The 26,062-nt window shown below is 39.2% G+C and overlaps 1 protein-coding gene across 2 annotated transcripts in view; it reads left to right on the top strand.

Annotated features, from left to right (window-relative positions):
- The window catches only part of LOC150075369 (CD63 antigen-like), a 72,372-nt gene that overhangs the window by 13,849 nt on the left and 32,461 nt on the right, over window positions 1-26,062 (top strand). The window contains exon 3 of one of the 2 annotated variants that reach the window (XM_090388857.1): window positions 2,306-2,354. The exons of the other annotated variant lie outside the window; for it this stretch is intronic. Coding sequence (XP_090244983.1) covers window positions 2,306-2,354 — 49 coding nt within the window. The remainder of the gene's footprint in view (window positions 1-2,305; window positions 2,355-26,062) is intronic. 2 annotated transcript variants of the gene reach the window in all.

Below are 26,062 nucleotides of genomic sequence, written 5' to 3'. Positions count from 1 at the left end.
AGTTGGTTATCTTCAGCAATTGATCTTGTCAATGCCTCGATGGTGTGCTGCTGTCATCAGGTCCAGAGGCGGTTCAACTAAATATTAGTTTGCACCTGGTGAACTTTTCATTTTGTTTTCCATTTAAAATGATAAACTGAAGCAAATTGAGGGATTCTGATAACATTTCAGCCATAATTGTCGTGTTTACCAAAACTGTTTTATAATGGTTGCAAATGCTCATTTTGGAATATTTTGAGAGCACCTGCCAAATTTACTTAGCTTTGCCTTAACTATTAATAAATATCTTTTGTTTATATTTCTATTTGTGATGCTAGTCATTAATGTAATATACCATCGCAAAAAAGGGTTAGAAATGTGAAATTTTTAGGTGATGCATTTTCTTTGAACACCATTGTACATCAGTACAATTTCACAGTATTGACAAGACATAATAAATTTTTTTTCTTATGGATTTTTGGTGTTTTATGAAATTACACTGACATGTACTTATTTTAATTGTGCTTAATTAATTTAATTGTAATTTATTATAAGTTTTGGTTTCCAGTTCTGTATGGTAATTTAACTCATTAATATAATTAAAATATCCTCCATTGATGTATAATGGCTTTGTCATGTCACTCATTTGGAGATTTCCACTGATGACAGAAGGAATTTGTAAAGCCTTCTTCAATTGAGGCTGCAGCTAGTCAGGCAGAGGGAGTAGTGTTCCCCCACTGTGAATTATTCTGGGTTTTTCAGCCTTTCACGACATGAAAATCAGCCTGTGAACCACACTTGTACAGACATAATGCACAACGGTTCAATATGGTATAAGTTGCTGCTGTCTCTAAAACCCAACAGTTAAAATAAAAATTTAATTTTGTTTACTTTTAGTTGGTTCCTTTCTGAATATTGTAAGAAGGCAAGCTCCATCTGTGTAATAAAGTTACTGTATAAAGATCATTTAAAGTAAATATACAAGTCTCCACAAACTTCCTTTACAGGACTAAGATGTTGTGTGAATAGGGCACATAATACAAACCTAAACCATGTCCAAGTGATAGGGAATATCTTCAAGTTTTAATTACAGGTGTTTGATGTGGACACCTTTAATTATTCTGCAGAGATCTCACCTGTTATCAAATTTGGCATAGTATATCCCTGTCAACATGGCTGATTTCTTCAAAAAATGCATTGTTCAAGTTCCGTAATGGTTACTGGCACAGGTGGAACATACACCTGGTCTTTCACATATCTCCAGAGAGTAAAATCTAAAGTAGTCAAATCAGGGGATTTTGGGATTTACAAAATCAGGCTCTCCTCTTCCAGTCAACTTTCCCAGGAAACACTGTGCTAAGGTACGCATGAACTTCTTAGTATTAATGTATAAAGTTCTGTCTTGTTGGGAAATCAAGTTGTCACCATTGTCATCCTGCTTCTGTGACATAGGAAATTCTGTAACATCAAGATTCATGTCTGTAATGGTAACTTCTCCAAAGGAGAAAGGGCCATAACTCATTGTGCAAAAGGCAGTTATCTTTGAACTGTTGTGCTGGTATTCTAAAATTTGCTGCAGCTTTTCTGTACCATACATTCTTACATTTTGCTTGTTTCCTTTTCCACTGGTGTGAAAATTGCATGTATTGCTAAAGATGATTTGTTCCAGGAAATTGTCATTGTCTTCCATAAGTTTAAACATTTCTGAAAAAAAATTTGATCCTCTTGGTTTTGTCATCAATTGGCACTTCTATATGAGCTGTAACTTGTTTGGTTTCATCCTCAGACAGCAGTATAACATTTCATGCACTGTTGACCTAGACATAAGCTCATAACTGGCATATCATATGGATTTTCCAGCTTTGCTGCACCCTCACAGATTTTTGTTCAGTCACTACAGCTGGGGTAATTACACAAACAATGCACCCTTTATGAATTTTTTGTATTATTGCAGAACTGTAGGATAACTCAGTGGTGGATGACAGAACTCATTTAACCCGGTTGGTAAATTCCACCATGAGTTTTGCAATTATGATGCCATTTACTCCAGCATGCACATTTCTAGTTGGTGAATAAAATCTTGAAATATCCCTTCTCAGTTGGAAGTGGTTTCAGTTTTGTATCATGTACCCTGTTCACACAATGTTTTAATTTTGTGGACACACTGTATTATAGTGACGTATAGATAGCTGCACAGGACAAAAAAATGTACATCTAAGTGTTAAATGAAAAAAAAAAAAAAAAAAAGTCTATTTCTTGAGATATATCTATATTTTTGTAATATTGATATGAATTTTGAGTCTTTTAAGTTTATTTTTTTAAACAGATATTCACATATGTCATCCTGACAGTAGGAGCTGTGCTGTTCCTTACAGGTAAGGCACATATATACATACAGTATGATTTAGAATGAATGAATGAATAAATAAATAAAATTATTTCTGAAGATATACTTTTGGTATTGATGTTTAAGGGCACAAGGGCAGCTAAGGCCAAAATATGCCATGAAGATATACATACTAATAGCGAAGTGCATACAGTTGTGCCCCAATATCCACTGATTCAGTTACCTGTGGTTAATCACGAAAAAGAAAACAATAAAACTTAACATGTACTACTCGCGTGTCCAATACAATGCTTTCCTTTATTTTTCACGATGTCTATTTTAAATCGAATAGCTTTCCTTTGTTGCATATGGTTTGGTCACCAGCATTATAATGGTTCTTTAGAGATTTAACGGATGCACTGTTTTCAAACTTTTGAATAATTTCAAGTTTTTGTTTAATTTGAAAGCACAACTCTTGCGTTTGCCCATCATTTTTGCGATTTGTAAACAAAAAAAAATAGTTACTATAAAAAAAAAAAATTCCGACATCCTTGACATAAATAACGAAACAAAATTTGCCCTTTTGCAGTGCGATAGAACACAACAATCGATGCGACACACTAAAACAAACTAAACATTTGTTCTCTCTTTTTTTGTTTTGAGCAGTAGGTGTGAAGACAGCAGGGGTTGCAAGATAATAGTTACACTAATCTCCCAATGACTACTTATAATGTCGGTTCCTGTCGCTTATTTACAACTTGCAAAATATCTGTTTATACCTATTCTAGTTATTACTTCAATTTTATGCCTTCTGGCTGATTTGTTTTTTTTTTTTTTTTTTAATTTGGAGTCTTGAAGTATCCCAGTTAATCCAATCCCGGTAAATCGAGAGTCTACTGTACTTTATTATTACCGTATTTAATGTTGGTAATGTCTTACTGTGTGTTTAATTTATCAATTAAACTTTATTATACGTATGTATGTACGAGAAAATCACATTATATATGGGGTCAGCAGGTGTTCGCTTATATCCGTTGTTTCAGCCATCCACGGTAGATCTTGGAACGTATCCCCCACAGATACAGGGGTCTTACTGTATATGGAGGGAAAGTTCCCTCCACAGCTGGAAAAATGGCCAGGGAATTTACATAATGTTCATCATCATCATCATCAGCCATTTTCAATCCACTGCAGGATGAAGGCCTCTCCAGCAACTTTCCAGTTGCTTCTGTTTTGAGCACTGGACATCCATTTACTACCCACAAACTCATGAATTTCATCTATCCATCTCCGCCTTTGTCTTCCAGGTTTTCTTCTAGCTCCTCTTGGATACCATTCTGTTATTTTCTTAGTCCATCTGTCATCATGTCTTCGAGCTATGTGTCCTGCCCAAGACCATTTTAGTTCTTTAGTTTTGATAAGAATGTCCTTTACTTGAGTTTGTTGCCTAATCCATGTGTTTCTCTTCTTATCTAACAGTCTTATTCCCAATATGATTCGTTCCATTCTTCGCTGTGTGGTTCTCAGCTTCTCTTCCATTCTTTTGGTGAGTGCCCAAGTTTCACTTCCATAAGTCATGGTGGGGAGTATACATTGGTCCATTATTTTACGTTTCAGACAAACTGGGATATTGCTCTTCAGTATGTGACTATATTTCCTGAATGCTATCCATCCAAAATTTATTCTTCTCTTGACTTCCAGCCATTTATCATTATTACAGCTAATAACTTGTCCCAGATAAGTATATGACTCCACCTTTTCAATTACTGCTCCTTCAATCATTATGTCTCTTTCTGTGGCATACTTGTTCATCATTACTTTTGTTTTAGCCATATTCATCTTTAGTCCAAAATCCTCACTAGCTGTGCATAACTGATTAAGATTTTCCTCTAATTCTTTGGGATCATGGCTTAAGACCACAATGTCATCTGCAAATCGCAAATGGTTTAGGTACTCTCCGTTCACATTGACTCCTTTCTGCGACCAGTCTAATCTTCTGAAAGCTTCCTCAAGGGCAGCAGTAAACAGCTTAGGAGATATTGTGTCTCCTTGTCGAACTCCTTTCTCAATTTTAAATTTCCTACTGTCTTTGTCTAGTCTAATAAAGGAGGTAGCACTATCGTATATTTTATTCAAAATCATAATATATGGGGTATCAATGCCTTGTCTTTCCAGTGCCCGAAACATTGCCTTATGCTGTATGGAGTCAAATGCCTTTTCATAATCCACAAATGCCAGGCATAATGGTGTTTTATATTCATTTGCTTTCTCCATTAGCTGTGATATTACATGAAGGTGATCCATAGTTGAGAATCCTGTCCTAAAGCCAGCTTGCTCTTTCGGTTGATTCTCATCCAGTATTTTTTCTAATCTGTTAGTAATGACCCTTGTGAACAACTTGTAGATGTGGGATAACAAGCTAATTGGTCTATAATTTCCAATTTCTGATTTATCTCCTTTCTTATGCAGCAAAACTATGATTGCATTATTCCACTGCTTAGGCGTCACACCTTTTCTAATGCACTTTGTGAAGAGCCTTGCCAGTTTTTGTGTTATGTCTCTTCCTCCCAATTTTAACAACTCTACAGTAACTTCATCTTCCCCCGGGGCTTTCTGATTCTTCGTTTTCTTCAATGCATGTTCTACCTCATCAGGAAGAATATTGGGTATGTCGTATGTGTTGCTACTTTGCAATCCATCTTCCCCACTGCTGGCATCATTCCCCTGCTCCTTGTATAATTCTCTATAGTAGTCTTCTGCTATTTGAATTATGCCTTCTCTGCTGTTTATAAGTACACCATCGCTATTCTTCAGTTTCAGTATCATTTGTCTTTCTGTATTACTGCTCATGGCTGCTGATTTAAATCCTTTGTTTTCCCTTAATGCTTGTTCTACTTTTCTTGTGTTAAATCTTCTTATGTCCTCTCTGAGTCTCTTTCTAATGGCTTTGCATAACTCAGTATACTCAATTTTCTCCCTGTCAGTGTTTTTCTTGCTTTTCATTTGTCGTCTTCGGTTCATCATGACAAGTGTTTCTTGACTAATTTTTTCTTCTTTGGATTTTTTTTTCCCTATAGGTTTCTTGGGCTTTATCACTTTCAAAAAGTTGTAATATTCCTCGTCGATATCTTGGTCCTCAGCAGTCTGCAGAAGCTCATACTTGTTTTTAAGTTCCAGTACATACTGCTTTTTCTCCTCTTCTGTTATCTCAAAGACCTTTGTATTATTTACTCGAGTCAGTTTTTTCCTTTCCTTTCCTACATCTATATCAAGTGTACATCTTACCATTCTGTGATCACTTCCAACATTTACCTTATTCAGGACGGTGACATCATTCACAATATATCTTCTATTAGTGAGGATGAAGTCGATTTCATTAGTAGTTAATCCATTTGGACTCTTCCATGTCCACTTTCTGTTCACCCTTTTCTTGAAAAAAGTGTTCATTACTGACAGTCCTTGAGATTCTGCAAATTCCACAAGTCTTTCACCTCTTTCATTTCTTTCACCAATTCCAAAATTTCCTATAGTTCCCCTTTCTGTGCTGTTTTGTCTTTTTCCAACCTTAGCATTGAAGTCTCCCATAATAATAGTGTAGTGGGTTTTCTGCTCATCTAGAAGACTCTCAATTTCAGTGTACATTTCTTCAACCTCTTCATCATCATGGCTCGATGTTGGTGCATAAATCATTATAATCTTTAGCTTGTATCTCTTAGAAATCTTTAGTATTAGTCTTGACACTCTTGGTGATGTACTTTTGAATTCCAAAATGTTGTTTTTAAAATCTTTATGGACCAGAAACCCAATTCCACCTTCACTCCTTTCACTGTTTCCATTGGTGTACAGCAGATTTCCACTTGATAAACTTATAAGTGATTCATTTCTTCTTCTTGTTTCAGCCAAACCGATGATATTCCAATTCACATTTTCTAATTCCTTTTCCAGCTCTAATATCCTGTCTTCACCGATGAGTGTTCTTACGTTATAACAGGCCAAGTTCAGTTTCCGTGCATGGCAGCCTGGCCGTACCCAGAGATTCTTAGCACCCTCTGCTTCCACTCTAATCCTCTCGCTGCCGTAAGAGGGAGAGTGAAAGCTGCTGGGGACTGAGGGCCATTTGTTTCGTCGTGCTTTCATATTGCTGGAGGGGTTGGTCTTTTCCTCTTCATGCTGACCAGGCATCTTGAAGAGAACCACTCTACACGTTCGTTGCCACCTAAGTGACGTAACAGGGCTTACCATCGAGAAGGTGTGCATGAGTGGATTTTAGGGAGGCAGGCCAACCGGACTTCTCCTAAATCTTCTGTAATAGAGAGATATTGGATCCATCAGTGTTTTAGGCTGAGTGTCTGATAACACACAGGATACCTGTTCCCCTCTAAGCCTACATAATGTTAAGATGAATTAACTGGCAAGGAGGAAGCTGACATCAAGATATCCAGTATTCTCCATGTCAGGGGTGGATAGGATTAGTATAGAGTTAGTTATGAAAATTGAAACAATATATACCCTTAGTAGGGAATGCTATTTTAACAGAATTAACAAGTTTGGTTACAGTATTTAGAATTTGACTGTATTGTAGTGATAGCCCTATTAGAGCATAAGAATGGTTCTGTGTTCTAAGATTTTTGCAGTTTTTCTTATTGATAGCAAATTTATAAATGCCCATGTCAAGTGACTGTACAGCCTTTAGCATTTTAGTTCAGTGGAGGATCCCATTCTGCACCCATTGGGTGCAGAATGGGAATCTCCACTGAACACTGCCCTGCAGATCAGGAGCTGAAATACATCCTGTAAGCATTATTTACAGTGGCAGTGAGTCTTCTTTGAAAGATTGAGCTGTGAAGCTTTTGGATTTTTAGAGATTGTGTTTGGGCTGTGGTATTACTAGTGGGGGTGGCATACTATGTTTATGAGCTGCCCTGCCCACCTGAGCAACACATATTCCGAACCATACAAGGGTTTGAGTGTTGTGGGGACTGCCAAAACCCTTGTTTATGCTCCATACAGGACAACTGTTGGTATGTACTTCCTTGTGATGCAACTATCTCTGACAAGATGAGGTGCTGCTTAGATGGCAAGCTAAGCAGCACCTCCTCTTGTTTAGTCATTTTCAGGTGAAGAACATCTAGATGATTATGAAAGATCAACTTGAGTCAGAAATGACTTCAAGGTCAGTGTTACTGAACACATTAGGAATTAGAGTGGAATTGTGCAGCAGTGGAATTATGCATTGTGCTGGCTTGAGGAAGAAGGTCATTTGAGCTGATTTGGCAGGGTTGAGACAATTGGCGTCCATGTTTGTCGAACAGACTGGCTGTAATAAGATTTATGTCATCAGTAGAGCCAATACATGTAATAGCTTAATATCGTCTGCATAGCAAATTATATCTTCTCTCCCATGAACCAGAGGAACAAGCAGAGTGATAAGTAATAGGCCTGATAGTACTCCACCTTGTGGAATACCTGTGCTTGCATGGCGGATGAGGGTCTGATTTTTTTCAGTTTAGGAGTGCCTGTTTGAAGAGAGGATGTTTCCAGAAATGTGGAAGTGCCTCTGATGTAGGAGGAGGGATGCTGATACATCGATGGAGTCAAAAGCAGATTTGTGGTCAATGTAGGTGACAGCAGTTGTTTTTTGGAATGAATTGAGAATTGTAGTCATAATTAGCAGAGGCATATGATGCAAGAAAGCAAGCTTATCTAGCATCAGCCGGAGGAAGGAAAAAGAAAAACCTTCCTGTTTCACCCATCTATTCACTCCAAAAGTTTTAGTTCACCCTTGAATTTATTTAAGCTGTCAACTTCCACAACTACAGATGGAAGTTTGTTCCAGCAATCAACTACCTGCAGGCCAAAGGCAAATTTCCGCAGATCTATTCTACAACTGACTTTCCTCAGTTTGAATTTATGCCCCCTCAGCAGGGGAATCTCTAAGTGAGAGGAAGAATCCTATCAGTATTAAGCTTGCTCAAACCATTCAAGGCCTTATACACCTTAATCAGATCACCTTGCAGTTCTCCAAATGTGGCAATTTGCAGCACTTAAGCCTATCTTGGTAACAGCAACCCTGTGTTCTGCTCACTAATCTCGTTGCCCTTCTCTGTACACGTTCCAGCAGCTCTACGTCCTTCTTAAAATGGGGCCTCCAGACCTGTATGCAGTACTCGAGGTGTGGCCTGACCATTGCCTTATATAAGGGGACAATCACCTCCTTATCGGGCGCCTCCGTAGCCAGGTGGGAAGGAGCAGCAGTGCATAGCACACGCTTCTTGATTAGACCAGGGTTTGAGCCCGTCACTACCAAATACTGAGGATGCGAAAAGGTCAGGGAATGACCACTGCATATTCCCGGAGCAATATGGGCTTAGTTGCTAATGCTCCTAAAAACCAAATAACCAACCAACTAACAACAATCTCCTTATCCCTGCTAGCAAAATTCCTGTATATCATTGACAAGGCCTCATGAGCTACTCTTGCAGCCTCTCTGCACTGCTCAGAAAACTTCATATCTGACTGCACAATTACCCCCAGGTCTTTTTCATTCTCCACTACACTGAGTGTAGTACCGCATGGTTGGTATGTTACTCAGCGGTTACTGCTATCCATGTGCAGAACTTTGCATTTGTCAATGTTAAACATCAGTTGCCACCTCTTGGCCCCTCTGCTCAACTTTTCTAGATTCTGTTGCAGCAGTGTACCGTCCTTACTGTCATTAGCAACCCTACCAACGTTCATATCTCTGGAAACTTGGATATTAATCCTAATATACCTTCATCAATAATATTAGCCATATGGTGCAAGGAAGCCTGAGACTTATGCTGCACCAGCCAAAAAACTTTTGCCTGAGAGAGAGAGAGAGGAAAGTAGGAAGGAAGGAATCACCAAAAAAAAAGAGAAGAATGATGATATCCAGCTCAGGACCCTGGGTGTGCCAAGCCCATACTCACCAGATGTTAGCCCCTGGGGTTTATTTATCATTGATAAATACAGAAAACAACAATGGGACCAACATGGACCCCTGGGGGAATGCCACTAATAGCATTAGTCCATGAAGAGCAATGTCCATTGATTACCACTCTCTATCTTCTCCCACTCAATCATCGTTTTATCCATTGTAGCAACTTTCCTTTAATGCCATACTGCTCCAACTTGTACAGTAGTCTTCCATGTGCCACAGTATTAAAAGCTTTCCTAAAATCCAAGTATGTGATATCAAAATTATTTTTTTGAATTCAATACCTTTGTGACCACATCATAGTATCCAATCAAATTGGTCAGACAAGACTTCCCCTTAACAAACCCATGCTGTGTTTCATCTAAAACTGCAGTCTTGTCTAGGTGATCCTGCAGTGATTCTTTAACCAGTGACTCCATTATTTTCCCCGGAACAGAAGTTAAATCAATAAGGCTGTAATTATTCGTGTTACCTTTCAATCCTCCTTTGTGAATTGGGGATATATTTGCACATCTCCAGTCCTTGGGGACCTCCCCTGAGTCCAAGGATGCTCTCATAATCATGGCTAGGGGCCTGCTTACTTCCTTTAATATAACTGAACAGATCCCATCCACTCCGGGTGTGCTTTCTTTATGTTTAACTTCAGCAATTTCTCCTCCGAATTATCTAACTGCCACTCCAGAAGTGGCAGTTAGAGGTGTCATATTAATAGCTTTAATTAGCTGTTGCCTGGAGATTGTAATATCTGCTAAGGTATCAGATAGTGACTGAAAGTCAGTGATGTCAGATCACGAATCAAGGTTCAAGAATCTAATAATCAGATCAAGCCATTCTGTGGGATTGAAATGGGAGAGAGCTGATTGGACTTGTACAGCTGTTTTTTTCTCTGAAGAGTCTGCTGAAGGTGATTTTTAATTGCACAAGCCTTACTTATATTGAATTCAGTTCTGACTCTGGAGTAAGCAGTACAGTCATAGATAGCCCAGTGGTTGAAGCAACTAGTAGTAGTGAGAAAATGAAACCACCATGCTTTTGTTCTTTCAGAGATTTGCACGGTTTTCAATGTAGCAGCAAATGTTGCTACATTGAAAGAGGTGTGCATAGGCACCTCCGTAGCCAGGTGGGCAGGAGCAGCAGTGCGTAGCACACGCTTCTTGATTAGACCGGGGTTTGAGCCCATGCCCACCAAATACGGAGGATGTGAAAAGGTCAGGGAATGACCACCGCATATCCCCGGAGCAATATGGCCTTAGTTGCTAATGCTCCTAAAAACCAAATAACAAACAACAAACAAACAGGTGTGCATATTATTAATTATCCGATGTGCAGCTTCCTGGAAAATGGCCTGATCTAGGACTAATGGAATGTACACAGAATAGTTATGTCAAGTAAATTATGACGATATTGTACCAAAGGTATTCAGAGCCTCGAAATGCTGAGACTGGCTCTAAGACTAATGGAATGTACAGAATAGTTATGTCAAGTAAACAATGGCGATATTGTATCAAAGGTATTTAGAGCCTCAAAATGCTGAGACTGGCTCAATGAATAATGTTTTAGGGTAAGAATATTGTCCTTGAAAAACATGGCCACTAAAGCCAGTGTTTTACTTGTGAATTATGCCTATGTCTGCATTAGAAATGTATGTACCTAAGACAGAGTTTTTTTTTTTTTTTTCCCCCACTCATTGGTTGAATAGCCATTTAGTAAAAATTGGAAATGAAAGAGAAGGCATAAATAGGAGATGATCTCATAATAATAGTGTAAATTTAAGTATTACCTAGTTTTGTGAAATTAATAAATGTCAGTACTGAATTTTTAAAAATTACTTGGAGTGAGTGAGAATAGTGCTCGTACATCAGAGTCATAATTTGCACTGTCAGGATGACCTGATAGTAGAATAGGAATAGTCCAAGGGAAAATGAAATAAGGATTAGAACATGCTACAAAGAGGTGCTTGCCTTTCATTGGCCAGTTTGAAAGAATGGTTTCTTTTAGCCTTGCATGTGGAGGCAGACCTCTCCCTCTTACACGCATGCTTTCAGTTCCTTTGAAAGGTGAAGTTGATCAGGGGAAGCCATAGTTTTAACTTCAAAGAAATAATGGAAAACTTTTGGACTTCAGTGGTTTGACAGTGCTGAACAGGTCAAGTAAAACAAATAAGGAAGGTCTTATAAGGAAAGACCAAGGAACAACAGAAGACTGGATCTTCTGAAATTCACCTATGAGCTGCAAATTGTCATTAGAAATGTGGTAGACACAGTGAGTCTGGCTAAATTTAAAGCAGAATTGGATGGTTACCTTGTTTGAATGGAAATTGTATGAATATCCTGTTTTGTTTTATTTTATATTATTTTTTTCAATTTTATTTTTTGGCTGATTCAAAAACAAGTCCCACTTCCCTGCAACAATTGGCCTTCCTAAAACTAATAGAGGTTTAACATTGATAAGGTAATATAGAAAGATAACGATCTTGTGCAGTCTGGAATGAAGTCATCTGAACAGTGCAGATGGGCTGCTGGGGAAGCTCTGTCAATGATATAAAGCAGTGGTTCCCAAACTATTGAGATCTATGGATCCTTTCAAAAATCAAAAAAAGTTTATGGACACCTTCAAAAATAAAAAAAAGTTTGCTGTTTCTCTGTGTGTGTATATATGTATGAACACTGGGTTTTCTGAAAAGAAAATTCAGTTTTATGTTTAAAACTCAACTTAACTTTATTCTTATTTTTACATAAATATATAATAAAAACTTTATTTATCATCAGTTTGCTATACATAGAACAAATAATTTGACCAGTTCCAGAGGGTCCGTTTTGTGGGGCTCCTGGTTGCAGACCCCCTGTAACTGGTCTACAGATCCCCAGGGGTCTGTGGGCCCTAGTTTGGGAAATGCCGATATAAAGGAATTGTGCATGTAAGGACAAAGAGGTGATCATCCCATTGTATCAGCTAATAGTTAGGCTGCATTGTTGAGTACTGCATACTCTGGAAGCCTCATTTTAAGAAGGATATAGATCCTTTGGAATGAGTTCAGAGAAGAGCAACATTGGTCAGCAGCACAAAAAAAATTTCTTTTCTATTTAAGACTTCAGCTCTGCAAATGGCAGCATCTGGAAACTACTGTGAGGAGACTTGAAGTGTTTAAGGATTTAAATGGATTGTGTAAACAAAATGCTGGTGCATTCATAATTTTACTCAAAGAGCACTCACACAAAGAGACAAATTTAAATAATAAAAGAGAGTTGCAGGATGGATTTTCAAAAATGTGCTTTCAGCCAGAGTGTGATTGTGCTGGAACAAACTTCCATCTGGTGTTGTGGAAGTGGGTTTATTATTAGAGGGCTGGGAAAATGAAATGGGTAAGTTTTTTATTTTGCTGACACTGTAAAAGTCACTTTCTTGCATCTTTTCGCTACTATTAATGCTTATGCTAATAAGTTTTTAAGAGTTGAGATTTATTGGAAGCGATGGAAAATTAAGAGGAAATATTGTCAAGTAAACGTTTTTTCATTCACATTTATAACTGAGCAAAACTTCATTAATTGATGTCAGCTAAGTATTAAAGCATATGACCTTAATTAAACTGTTCAAAGTTTACTAACATCCTTTCTGATTAAACAGAGTAAAACAAAACATTTAACATAACCTAACATAAAGTGGCCATTTTAACTTTGAGAAAAAAAAACACAACCTCAGCTTCATCCTTGAAGCTGAGCATGCTTATATGCACAAAACCAGGGTTTCTGACACCAGATAATAGGACTTTTTGAAATTAAAAGGTAATAGAACAGTGAACAGATCATCATTGAGTGAAAGAAAATGTTAAAACCACAGTTTATAAAGTGTAAGGAAAGTCTTTTATGCTACTGTGAGGGGAGGAAGATTGAGGAAAGTGCTTGGTGAGAAAGCAAAGGGGAGGACAGCAGGAATGCCTTCATCACTTATCAAATACAGTAATAGGTTAGAAGACAAAGTATACAAAGGTAATAGAATACTGAACAGATCACAGAAATAATAATGAAAATAGATTTTACCCAAGTAATTTGGTTTCGTAAGGGAGGATATTTATATTAACACTTAAAATTGTACTTCTAAGAATGAATTAGATGACAATGAGGATAATAACATCAAATTATTTTTAATTACTTAGGTAGTTGCATTAAATATGCAACTCTGTGGTTTAATCAGTAATGGTTCCCTTCTGAGTAAAAGGTGTAGATTGCAATTCCCATTAGTGACGAGAAAATTTTTCTGGGTTGTTTAACATAATTCTGAGTTAAACACAAATACAAATAATAACTGTGTAGTTTTGAAAATTGAGCTTCAATTTAGAAAAGTTTGGGTTTTTTTTCCCTTCTTTTTTTATCCTCTACACATGCTGCTGGCTGCAAATAAAATAAACCCAGTCAACCTGTATAATTAATTTTTTTTAAACTAGTTACTAACAAGTAACTAGTATCTTAAAATATCTTTCTTAAATTAAATAAATATCCTAATTATACTTTTTTGATGTTCATATTTTTGAAACACTTTTTTTTTTTAATATTAATGAGTCTCGTGTTTTTAAATTATATGCTTGTAAAACTGAGGTGAACCATAATTATGGAAAGTTTTGTTTTCAGTGACAGGTAATTTTTAAAAATGTATAACTTTAAAAACAAAGTAGCTAATAAGATAAAAAGCACTATTTTGTTTACTTTCATTTTGTCTTTATGTTATTCTCTTTTCGCTGGCCTTAATTATTTAGGATGTGTTCAATTTCTAGGTTCTGTAAATAACTTTATATGTTATTCAGCATTATTAGTATTTTACTGAAATGCTGAAAAACTATTTAAATTATGTAATCAGTGTTAATAAAGTGCAGAATTCCTCATTAATTCTTGGTAGTTACAAAAATCCACGAAATAAAAATGCTCCTTTCCTCCAGCTATTATTTTATTGAATAAAATAGTTTTGTGTTGCTTTTATTTTATTGCAAAGAAGAATAGTTTTTTGAAATATAAAAAAAAAACAGCACACACCAAAATTGTTGGTCGCTCAGAGAATTTGTTAGCAATATTACAGTATCCTTTGTATTTTTCTAATTATTGTCACTTAAGACCATTTACTATATGGAGGACCAGCAAAATCTGAAACAAGTTGAAAAGATGATGAAATGTGCATATATTTCTGTTTATTATGTGTATAAATAGCTTTTAAAATTAAAATATATAGATAATATATTAATACTATTATTTACTTCTATTTGTCATATTTTTTTAGAAGAGGTTTATGTTTGTTTCAGAATATGCCAATGACTTTTTTATACTAAATGGGGAGCAACTTTCCCATAAAAAAGGGGGGAAAAAGCAGTTGATTAGGCAAAATTTTAATTTATAAATCATAAAATCTAAAAGGTAATAATTAGCCTAATTTAAACATCATATTCAAAAATTTCAGCTCAAATATGACAAAAAAGGTCCAGATGACAGCCTAAACCTAAAATCAAGTGAGATTAACTCCAGTGTGTTTTAATTGAAATGGCACGTATATTATGATTTTTTTTTTTTTTTTTCTGGTACGATATATATATATAATGTATTCATAACAAGTAGCTGTAGAAAATAGAAACTGCTTAAAAAGAATGATAATTAAAAAAAATGGTATGGATTATGGACAAGGGGCACTGCCTGAAATATCAGAAATACCCTACCATAATGAAATATAGATAAGTAGATTAGAGTATAAATGGAGGAATGCTGACCATATCAGATGTATTAACAATGGAAAAAAATAAATAGGTACCTGTAAAATGTAAATTAAAAGAAAATTAAATAAAAATACATATAGTACTTAATGCTATAGATCCAATGATTTTAACTTCGTCATCAAGTGTCAGCAGCCAAAACCAATGGAAATACAGCAAAATGCAAGGCCTCTGTTTCTGATATGAAATATACATAGCAAGAGGTAAAAAAAATAGGCTGACGCATATTTCATAGCTGACCTGACAGAGACCAACAAGGAAAAGAATGAAATCCAGATCAAATCTAAAGAAATAAAAATAAAAGTAAAAAATTTAAAATTAAGATAAGAAATAAAATAAAATAACAGGCCACCCAAGAGGAATTTAAAAAAATATACAAAAGTAATTAAAATGCAGACGAGCTACATTGTGAAATTCAAAACTTCATAGTGTTGGCCGTACCCTTGCCACTCTTTGACTCTGCAATTAGTGTTGCAATGGAGCTCACAGGGAACCTAACAGGTTCTTGAGCTCATTTCAGGGATGCCTGGTAACTTTATTTAGGAGACAAATTATATTTAAAAATAAAAGATGTGGATAAATGAAGCTGAGTGGTTGAGCACAAGAGTGCAATAACATATGCATTTTAGTGGACTGTTCAAGTGCATGTGACTGCTAAATACTGTTAATGATTATATTCATTGTCAAAATGAGAAATTATAAACTCTCCCTGACCTAACAGTTGTATATCCAAGTACAACCAAAGCATGTACAGAAGCTGTTTCTATTTGTGCATTCTTGTTCAAAATGTGTTTTAGATTATTACTAATATGAAAAAATGAGAGGAGGAGAGTCTTCAAACAAAAATGAATTCCTTTACTTATTTGTCTGGCATCAATTGCACATCTATCATGTAAAAAAAAAAAAAAAAAAAAGTAGTGAACTTTATTTAAAGATAAAAGTTAATTAATAATTTTATATCAAGGAAAAACCTTTTCACCAGTATCCTATTTATTGTTATATTAAGCAACATAAAATATAGGGAAAGTAAACAAACATAAAAGTAGCTTGAAATTTGGAAATATTTTTCTGTATACTCAACTCTTTTTTTCCTAAAAAATTAACCACATTTTTAAATTTATAAAAAATGTACATGCTTTTAATTTACAAGGTAACCATCCAAAATTTGTTTTAATATAAGCTCAGTTTTTAAATAATATAAATTACTCATTATCTGTTAGTCACTTAAATACATATTCAAGGTTAAATGCAGTAAATTCTCACTACTTATATAAATATGTTTCTCCTGCACGTCTATCACCTATTTAATTATCTTGCAAGTAAGAACAAGCCACCTCTTTGCAGGCTATTTTTAATCTCTGCCCTTTGGTATTACATTACCACTTAATATGTTATCCAGTACAGCACTGCTAAGCTTCTTAGACACAGAACATTATAATTTAAGAATAAAGAGCAGAGAACAATTTCAATCACTCACAAATTTAATGATGAATTCTGTAACTTACTAATGTTGGTTTCTTAATTTAAATAGTTTTTCAGCAGTTCAGTAAAATAACTGAATAATCTATAAAGTTATTTGCAGAACTTAGAAATTGTACACATCTTTAAATACCTGAGGATGGTATTTGATAAATCCAAAATAATTAAGGCCAGTGAAAATAATAACATAAAGGTAAAATAAAAGTTTTTTTAACAAAAACAAAAAAAGTATTTTGTAACACATTTTAAAAATTACTTGTCATTGAAAAAAAAACAACTTTACTTAAGCATCATTACATAATTATGGGTCACCTCGGTTTTACACGCATATAATTTAAAAATTGAGACACATTTATATTAAAAATACATATAATTAGAAAGTATGAATCAGAGCTGTAATACTCAATATGTTCTACGTTGATAATAATATAAGTAAATTAATAAGAGGAGTATACCTCAATATAGTACGTGGAACACTTCTGTATGATACCCTCCAGAAAATTGAATTTTCATTCCTGTGATCACGACAGTCGGTCGAAAAGCATTGTCAGCTTCAGGAAGGAAAATCGTTTTGAATTTTTTCGTTAGATTCTTTTAATTGCGTTAATTTGAATTTTAATTGTTTTGAATTGATTTTGAATTGTGTTAAATTGATTATTTAATTATTTATATTTTACTTTAATTATTCATATTTTACTTTAATGTACCGGTAAGTTGTCGATTTTTTTCGTTTTTTTCCGTTTCAATTTCTGGAGGGTATCATACGGAAGTGTTCCACGTACTATATTGAGGTATACTCCTCTTATTAATTTACTTATAAAAATACATATGTAAGTGTTTCAGAAATATGAACATCAAAAAAAGTATAATTAGGATTTATTTAAATAAGAAAGCTATTTAAGATACTAGTTACTTATTTAGAGATTAGTTACTTATCTAGATACTAGTTTAAAAAAATTAATTATACAGGCTGACTAGGTTTAATTTATTTGCAGCCAGCAGCATGTGTAGAGGATAAAAAGAAGAAAAAAACCCAAAACTTGTCTACACTGAAACTCAATTTTTAAAACTACACAGTTATTATTTATATTTGTGTTTAACTCAGCATTATGTAAAACAACCCAGAAAAAATTGCTCTCAGTCACTAATGGCGATGCAATCTACAACTCAGCAGAGAAGCTTTTATTGATTAAGGCAGTAGTTCCCAAACTACTGAGATTCATTGGCCCCTTCAAAAATCAAAAAAACTTTGCGGGCCATTATATATAACATATGTACATGTTATATATATACACCAATGAGCCAAAACATTATGACCAGCAAGTCGTTATGCAAATTGAAGCAACTGCAGGTGAACTACGGCGCGTGCGCGGGTTGGAACATGGTATAAAAAACACCTGATACTGAGCTCCATTAATCAGTCTTACTCCTGTTCTTCAAATAAATAAATAAATCTTTATTGTGAAGTAGAGTTACAGCACAATATCCCATCACGGCAATGAGCGCCAGGGGTTCACATATAGCAGTTAGAGAAAAGCAGAATAAGTACAGCGTACAAATACAAAAGGCTACAAAATATAGCGAACAAATACAAAAGGCTACAAAATACCGATCACAAATGCAAAAGAAATACAAATACAGCATAAAAACACAGAGCTAGACACAAATACAGAAATAAATACAACTTGGTAATATATATCAGGGCTTTGATAAAGTTGTGTCTGTCCTTCTTGTTACTTACTATGCTGTCGATGTCGGCATCCACACGGTTGAGGGCAGCGAGCATCTGCTTGGGAAGAAATCTCTCAGTGAGTACAAGCCTGTTGTGGTGAGCCACGAGTGCTGGTACCGACCTTAAGCTTGGCTGTGGAATCCTCCAAGAGCAAGCATTCCAAATATTTGGAGATGATATCTGGCCTGTGATGAGTTTGGCTGTGAAGACCAGACTCTTTTCCACGATCAGGAACTTCATCCTCGGGATGTCGAGTGCTTGTGGTAGTGGGAGGTAGCCGAAGCTTGTTATTGGCCCATTTCATTAATCAGTATTCAGCGGTGTACACCCGCTTGAGGTTTATATGTACAGCAGAGGCCCATATTTCTGCACCATAGAGAGTGGCGGGGTAGATAGTGGAGGTGATGAACCTTTTAACAGTGACAGGATGTCGGACGTGTAGCAGCTGCTGCTTTGAGATCCACCGTAGACGAGAGAATTTGGTACTGATTTTGTTGATCTGGTTGACAAAGGACATCTTTTGGTCAAACAGAATGCCAAGGTCTGTGTGCGAGGGTACGTTTGATATTCGTACCCCTGCGAGTGAAACGTTGAGTACTGTCGGCATGGATTTAAGGGAGAATATAACCTGAGCAGACTTCAGTGGGTTGATTTTTAGATTGAAGTTTGCCAGGTACAATTCTAATCCTTAAGTTGGGAATTGATCCTGTTGCTGAGCTGAACGGGGTTGTCGTCAGGGTTAATTTGAGTCAGCAGTTTAAGGTCATCGGCATAGCATAGGAGACCATTCCTTGAGGCAATAATGGGCATGATGATAGCTGTGAATAGGACACCCCCCCTGCGGTACTCCAGCAGTAATGTCACAGGATAGAGTGTGTTGTTGCCGATGGAGAATAAGTATTCTGTGACAAAGAAGAGATTCCAAAAAGCGCAGCATATCACCTCGAATGTGAAATTTCTCCTTAAGTAGGAGGAGCAAGGCCGGGATTGACACTGCATCAAAGGCTGCGCTTATGTCGAGATACGTGGTTGCTAGCTCAGCTCTTTGTTCAAATGCTGAGAGGATGCGTTCTGTGGTGGCTGCCAAATGGGAAAGGCAGCGGACTTAAGCGAGTTTGACAAAGGCCAAATTGTAAATGGCCAGACAACTGGGTCAGAGCATATCTGAAATGGCACAGCTGGTGGGATGCTCACAGTTAGCTGCGGTTAGTACCTACTGAAAGTGGTCCGAGGAGGGGAAACCCACGAACCGCTGGCAAGGTGTTGGACGATCAAAGCTCATTGATGTCTGAGGTGAACAAAGGCTCTCCCGGATGATACGTGGAAACAGAAGGGCGACTGTGGTACAACTCACTGGTAATTGGAATGCTGGTGACGGGAGTAATGTGTCACAACACACAGTACATTGAACCCTGCTGAAAATGGGACTGCGTAACCGCAGGCCACTCCAAGTGCCCATGCTAACCACAGTTCACTGGCGATAGCACCTACAATGGGCACGCGAACAACAAAACTGGACCCTGAGTGATTGGAAGAAGTTTTTCTGGTCGAATTAATCACATTTCCTGTTGTGGACGGCCAGGTACATGTGCATTGTTTACCTGGGGAAATGATGTTGCCTGGATGCACCATGGGACAAAAACAAGTTGGTGGCGGCGGTGTCATGCTTTGGGCAATGTTCTCCTGGGATACCCTGGGTCCATTCATCCATGTGCCAGGCATTCTGACATCTTCCACCTACCTAAACATCATCCATACTTGCTACTGTTGGGCTGACCTAGTGGGATTTCGATCGTGCGGTCACGTTTCTATGTGCTCTGATTAATAAGTGATTTTAGTGTTGATTAAACATGGATTTACTATTCGCCAAAGATTCGGACTTGAAGAACTAACGATACTGAATCATCAGGTGATTTTATGTGAATTTCTGTGCGGATTTCAAGAATTTATGTGAGTTTTTAAATTCTTACATATGTTAGCGTTGTGCCTGTATGCAGTGCGTATGCATAGAGCCAATATGGCCGCCTTCACGATCGTTAATATGGCTGCCAGACACGTTGTTCATTTCACACTCGTGGATTTCAGTTTAAAGTGTTTTTCTCATCAAAAGTATATACAGTGATTCCTCAACTCCAGTGGACTCTCAAGGTGAGAAACTTTCTGTGCTTTGTTGGGAATTTGGCTGGTTAGAAGCGTCACTATTTGTATTCTTTGTGCCAGACCGCATGGTCACCATGTGGCTGACATTTGGGATATAGAGAGGCAACCGACATAACGCGGTCGCCACGCTTCTATCGAGCAACTTGACTGGGGAGGTGACCCAAGCCTAGTAACCTCGGACTGTGACCTAGTCCCAAATTTTCAGCGATCTTCGTACTCTTCATTTTAAGGAACAGTGACCAAAACGGTTCCCCCCCCCCCTCCATTACCATAGACTTACAATGGTGAAATGTCATCTTTTCCCGATGCGCCAAATAACTTTTTAGTATTACCAGAAACTTCGCCGACCCTAAAAACCGCAAAGAAAGTGACCCCGCTCTCCTAGGAGTATTTCTGTACCGAGCTGTTTTCTCCCCCCCCCACAATCTAACTGGGGGCACAAACCAAACTTCAACGGCTTACTGCAAGCCAACTAATATACCCACAAACTTGTGGCTGACATCATCCGCCAGCAAAATCCAAGCCCTAGCAAACACTATCAACAAAATCCCGCTAATTCGGACGACCCCGTTAATCCGAATTTTGTAGACATGGACGGGGAAACAGACAAAATGAAGGACACACAGCAACCTAATCAATGCGACTACATCCAGATAACCGCAGAGGATTTGGAGGACACTCGCCCGGGGGCCCTCTCAACCAAATGGAAGAATGTCAAACGAATGGCACCAAAATCAGAACAACGTGAAACGCGGTCTCAGACTGAAGCGAGAGACCAATTACACAACACAACCTCACAGAAGGACCAGAACGACGAAAAGCAACAGGACTCACTACTTGACCCTGCTCTCCCAGAGGGTACTGTCTACCAGAAGTCTCTCTTCCTAAAGATGGCCCTCGAAAACTTATTCAAGGACCACTCAAACAGAGTATCCACAGGCCTTAGGGCCCAAATAGTTACGATCTTCCATAAAATGGAAACGATACTCCTAGACACTCATGTCGAATGTGAAAGAGCGACCTCGCGACTACAAGCATACATGGAATGTGGGGCAAACCAAATGCCACAGCGCGCCTCCACATACGCTCAAGCGCTGAGGACCAGAACCCAGGAACCACCAGAGACGACACTCCAATCGGCATCCAGACGGAAGACACTACTCCCAAGGCCGAATTTGGTCATCCTCAGACCAACTTCCACAGAGGAGCACACCTCCAGCGAAGCAGTCAAAACCACAGTAATGACAAAACTAGCAGAGGATCTCAAGACCACAAAAATTAAATCAGTACGGAAAACGCGCAACACAGGCATAATAATCGAAACGCATACGCAGGAAGATGCCCAAAAAATAATAGCCAATCCGAGAATACAAACTCTTGGCCTGGAGGCCGCGCCCCCCCAAAAAAGAGGGCCTAGCATAATTATATTCAACACGGACCAAGACCTCACACCAACAGCTCTTCGAGAAGAACTGTATATGAGAAACCTCCAGCAAGAACACCCGGAGGTAGATCCAGCATCACTTATAAATCCGAGGTATCAAACCAAATCCCGAATAGGTAGCGCCACAAACTGGGTGGTTGAGCTTTCGCCTGCGGCCTGGAATACTATAAATAAACACAACAGAGTGTTCATAAACTGGGGCAGTCATCGCTACAATGAACATGTGACAGTCCCCAAATGCTTCCGGTGTGGCCGCTTCGGACACACCACCCACACATGCGCCCAAACGCAACCAACATGTGGGCACTGTGCTGAAGTAGGACACGAATTTAAGACATGCCCTAAAAGAGAGGATCCACCAACATGTGCAAACTGCAAGGCGCACAAAATCCAGGCAGACCATTCAATCCGTGACAACAAGTGCCCTGTATACATAAAGGCCAAGGGAGTATACCAAACAAGACTCGACTATGGAAGCACGCCCTAAACAGTATAACCAACTAAAAGTTCACTTCACACAGCTCAACGCGCAAAGGTCTAGGGCGGTTGCCGCCCAGTTGGTAAAAAAGGCCAGCGAAGAAAATGTCGACATTATGCTCGTGCAAGAGCCGTATACACACAGCAAAAAGGTCAGGGGATACCCCATGCAATACAAGATTGTGCATACTGATGCTGAAACCCCGTGGGCAGCCATCCTAGTTAGAAATCCGGATTACACAGTGACTAAACTATCAAACTACTGCCTCCCCTGGGCTGCGTGTGCCCACATAGTCACCGCACTAGGGGAATTTTATGCTGTCTCAATATACAGTCGACCGGGGGAAGATATCCTCCCAACAATTAACTACCTACAGACCATGCACACAGAATTTCCGAACGCCAAAATAATTGTAGGCGCAGACGTAAACTGCCGCTCACCGGCATGGTATAGCGAAACCCCAGGACGGAGAGGCGTTGTGAACGGGCAGCATCTGGAAGAGTACCTCACAAACAGTTGCTATAATATACTTAACCAGCCAAACAACCTCCCAACATTCTCCAGTACTATGTGGGAGACAACAATTGATGTCACCCTTGCCACAAGATCCGTCACTGATCACATCACAGCCTGGACAGTAACGGAAAACTGGACAACATCGGACCACAGAGCAATAACCTTCCAACTAAACCGAACAATAGCCAGAAGCACAACACCCAGACAAATACAGCACAGATACGCCATAGGAAAAGCAGACTGGCCCAAATTCCAACAAACCATACGGGTGGCCGCCCACACATTCAATACAGAAGAGACAACCCCAGACCAACACCAGGCAAAACTGGTGAGACTTATCACAGAAGCGGCGGACAAATCTATCAAAAGAAAGAAACCATCTCCGGGGGCGGTACCCTGGTGGAACCCTGAGCTTCAGCAACTAAGGCAGGTAGCAAACACCTGTCGGAAAAAATTCCAGCGGGCTAGACGTGATTGGCCTACTGCAGAAGTAGAGGCGCTCCGGGAACGATACCGCACTGCAAGGAATCAATACACAGCAAAAATCAGAGAAAGAAAACAGCGTACATGGGAACACCTAGTTTCCACGACAGGAAATGACAACCCCTGGGGAGTGGTCTATCGGGTGACTACAAATAGGCTTCCCAGAGGCGAGGTACTCCCAGCAATGAGGAAACCGCAAGGGGGGTTCACAAAGACGTGGCACGAAACTGTCAACAATATTTTGGATGCTATGTTTCTGCAGCACACTGATCCCGCTACGCCAGAACAAGTACTGCTCTGCCAACAGAACAGGATATACACAACCCAGCAAATTGAGGAACCTTTCACCAAGATTGAGTTGGAGATCGCGGCGGCCAAGCTGAGAAACAAAACGTCCCCAGGCGAAGATCTCCTAGAGCCAGAGATCATCAAGAAAGCAGTGGACACTATCCCGGAGGAAATACTGAAACTATACAATAAATGCCTCAAAGAAGGCTACTTCCCGTGCAGTTGGAGGGTGGCGACGCTCCGGCTGATCTTGAAGAATCCCACGAAGAGGCAGGACCTCCCAGGGTCCTATCGCCCGATAGCGCTCCTGACAGTTCTCAGCAAGCTTCTTGAACATCTCCTGCGAAACAGGATAGAGAAGCACTATAGAAACGCAGGCCTAGAGTCACCCAAACAATTTGGATTTCGAAAAGGATACTCCACCACCGATGCCCTACGCAGCATCATCAACGCTGCAACAGAAACAGACCGCAAATACTTTCTTGCCATCGCGGTTGACTTTGCCGGGGCGTTTGACACCCTCTGGTGGCCAAGCGTCCTCAGCAGGCTCCGTGAGGCCAAACTCCCAAGTAATCTCTACAATTGCATCAGCAGTTACCTATGCGACAGGTCAGTAAAAGTCACTGCTCCTTACTGTACAATAACCAGACGCATCTACAGAGGATGCCCACAGGGCTCCGTCCTGGGCCCACTGCTCTGGAACGTGGTCCTGGACGGATTCCTCAACCTCAACCTCGGAAATGCAACCTCCCATGCGTATGCGGATGACCTTGTCCTGACACTGGCAGAAAACTCCAGGGCACAGCTGGAAAACACAGCAAACCGGGCGCTCGCCACTCTACAACAATGGGCTGACGAAAATAACCTGAAGATATCATCCACTAAGACAAGCTCCATCCTACTTCGGGGAACCCTGGACACCAGGAGACCCCCCCAAATAAAAGTACAAGGAACCACCGTCAAGCTGACCACAGAAATGAAATTTCTTGGGGTTGTCCTTGATAGAAACCTATCCTTCACTCCCCATCTTAACTATCTCAGAAACAAAATCAGAAATTACTCGTCACTATTTGCAAGAATCACCCGCAAGGACTGGGGCATAAAGAAGAAAACCCTTGCTCTTTTTCACAAAACTGTGTTCCTGCCAGTCATCCTCTATGCCTCGGGTGTCTGGTACAAGAAAGCAACCACTGCAACTAATAAAAGAAAACTAGAAACCATACAGAGGTACATCTTACTGACTATCTCACGAGCTTGCAAAACAGTGAGTACACACGCGCTTCAGGTGCTCACGGGTGCCCTCCCCTTGGACCTGGAAGTGATACGCAGTGGACTCCTCTACAGCCTTTCCAGAGGCATTCCGGATACCTGCCTAAATTTCACATTAAATGTAGCCATCGAACCGAAAATAGAGAAAAGAAGACTAACTGTATATCTTCAGCAAACCTGGCAAACACGGTGGCAAAACTCAACAAAAGGGCAAATAACGCGAAAATTCCTCCCAACTGTCTCGGCCGTATACCCAAAATACCCAAGCTGGCTCTCCCCAGGATTGCTGGTCACGTACCTCCTAACTGGCCACGGCGCCATCAGATTCAAACTAATGACCTTTGGACTGAGCAACACTGCCCTCTATCATTGTGGCTTAGTGGAAACGTGGGAGCATTTAATGTACCACTGCAAGCTTTATGAAGACCTCCGATGCCGACTAATTACGGAATTACATTATGTACCAGAGAATCAAGAGGAACGCTTATTGGAGGAAGAGCATAGCTACAAAGCACTGGCAAACTTTGCACAAGATCTTTTTCACAGAAGGTATACTCTTCCGCCCCCACAGCCACAATAGCGTTTCTCAGGCTCACAATATATGACTTTGCAAACAACCATATAAGGTGCACGGACAGTCACCATCAAGACAATCCACAAAGGGATTGCATCCCAGGAAGAAACAGCATTAAAAAAAAAAAAAAAAAAAAAAAAAAACTCGACAAACTCGGATCCAACAAATGGACCCAGGATCCAATAACTAATGACCATGACTCCAGATAGAGACATAAGTACAGACTGGACTAAATACCCACAACTACGGACCTGACTAAGACACCTGTCCTGCTGCCAAGTGACAACCACAGACAGGAACCTACACACGGATGGGACAACAAGGACCTGACTCAAGCAGACATGCAGCCGCCAGGCCATATGGCGACCTGTGCCGGCTCCCTTGCCGGGCACACTTTCCTCCCTTCCCTGGCAGAGGGGGAGGCGACAGCCTTCTTGTTGCCTCCCCCCTGCCATCCCACATCTTTCTCTCTGGTGGGGCATGGGCATGCCCCACTGGCACATGCTGGGGTCGTCTACTCTATTGACCCCAGTCTTTCCTAGCTATTCCCCCCCCAGCCTTCAGTCTCCTCCCCTCTCTATCTCTATGCCAGCGCAAGACCCACACCAAAATTCTAGCTTCTCTAAA

This window comes from Mastigoproctus giganteus, chromosome 14 (genome assembly GCF_048544385.1).
Source record: "Mastigoproctus giganteus isolate SK-2022 chromosome 14, ASM4854438v1, whole genome shotgun sequence".
Lineage (NCBI taxonomy): Eukaryota > Metazoa > Arthropoda > Arachnida > Uropygi > Thelyphonidae > Mastigoproctus > Mastigoproctus giganteus.
The sequence above is the reverse complement of the archived record's forward strand: the minus strand, read 5'-3'. Positions and strand labels throughout refer to the sequence as shown.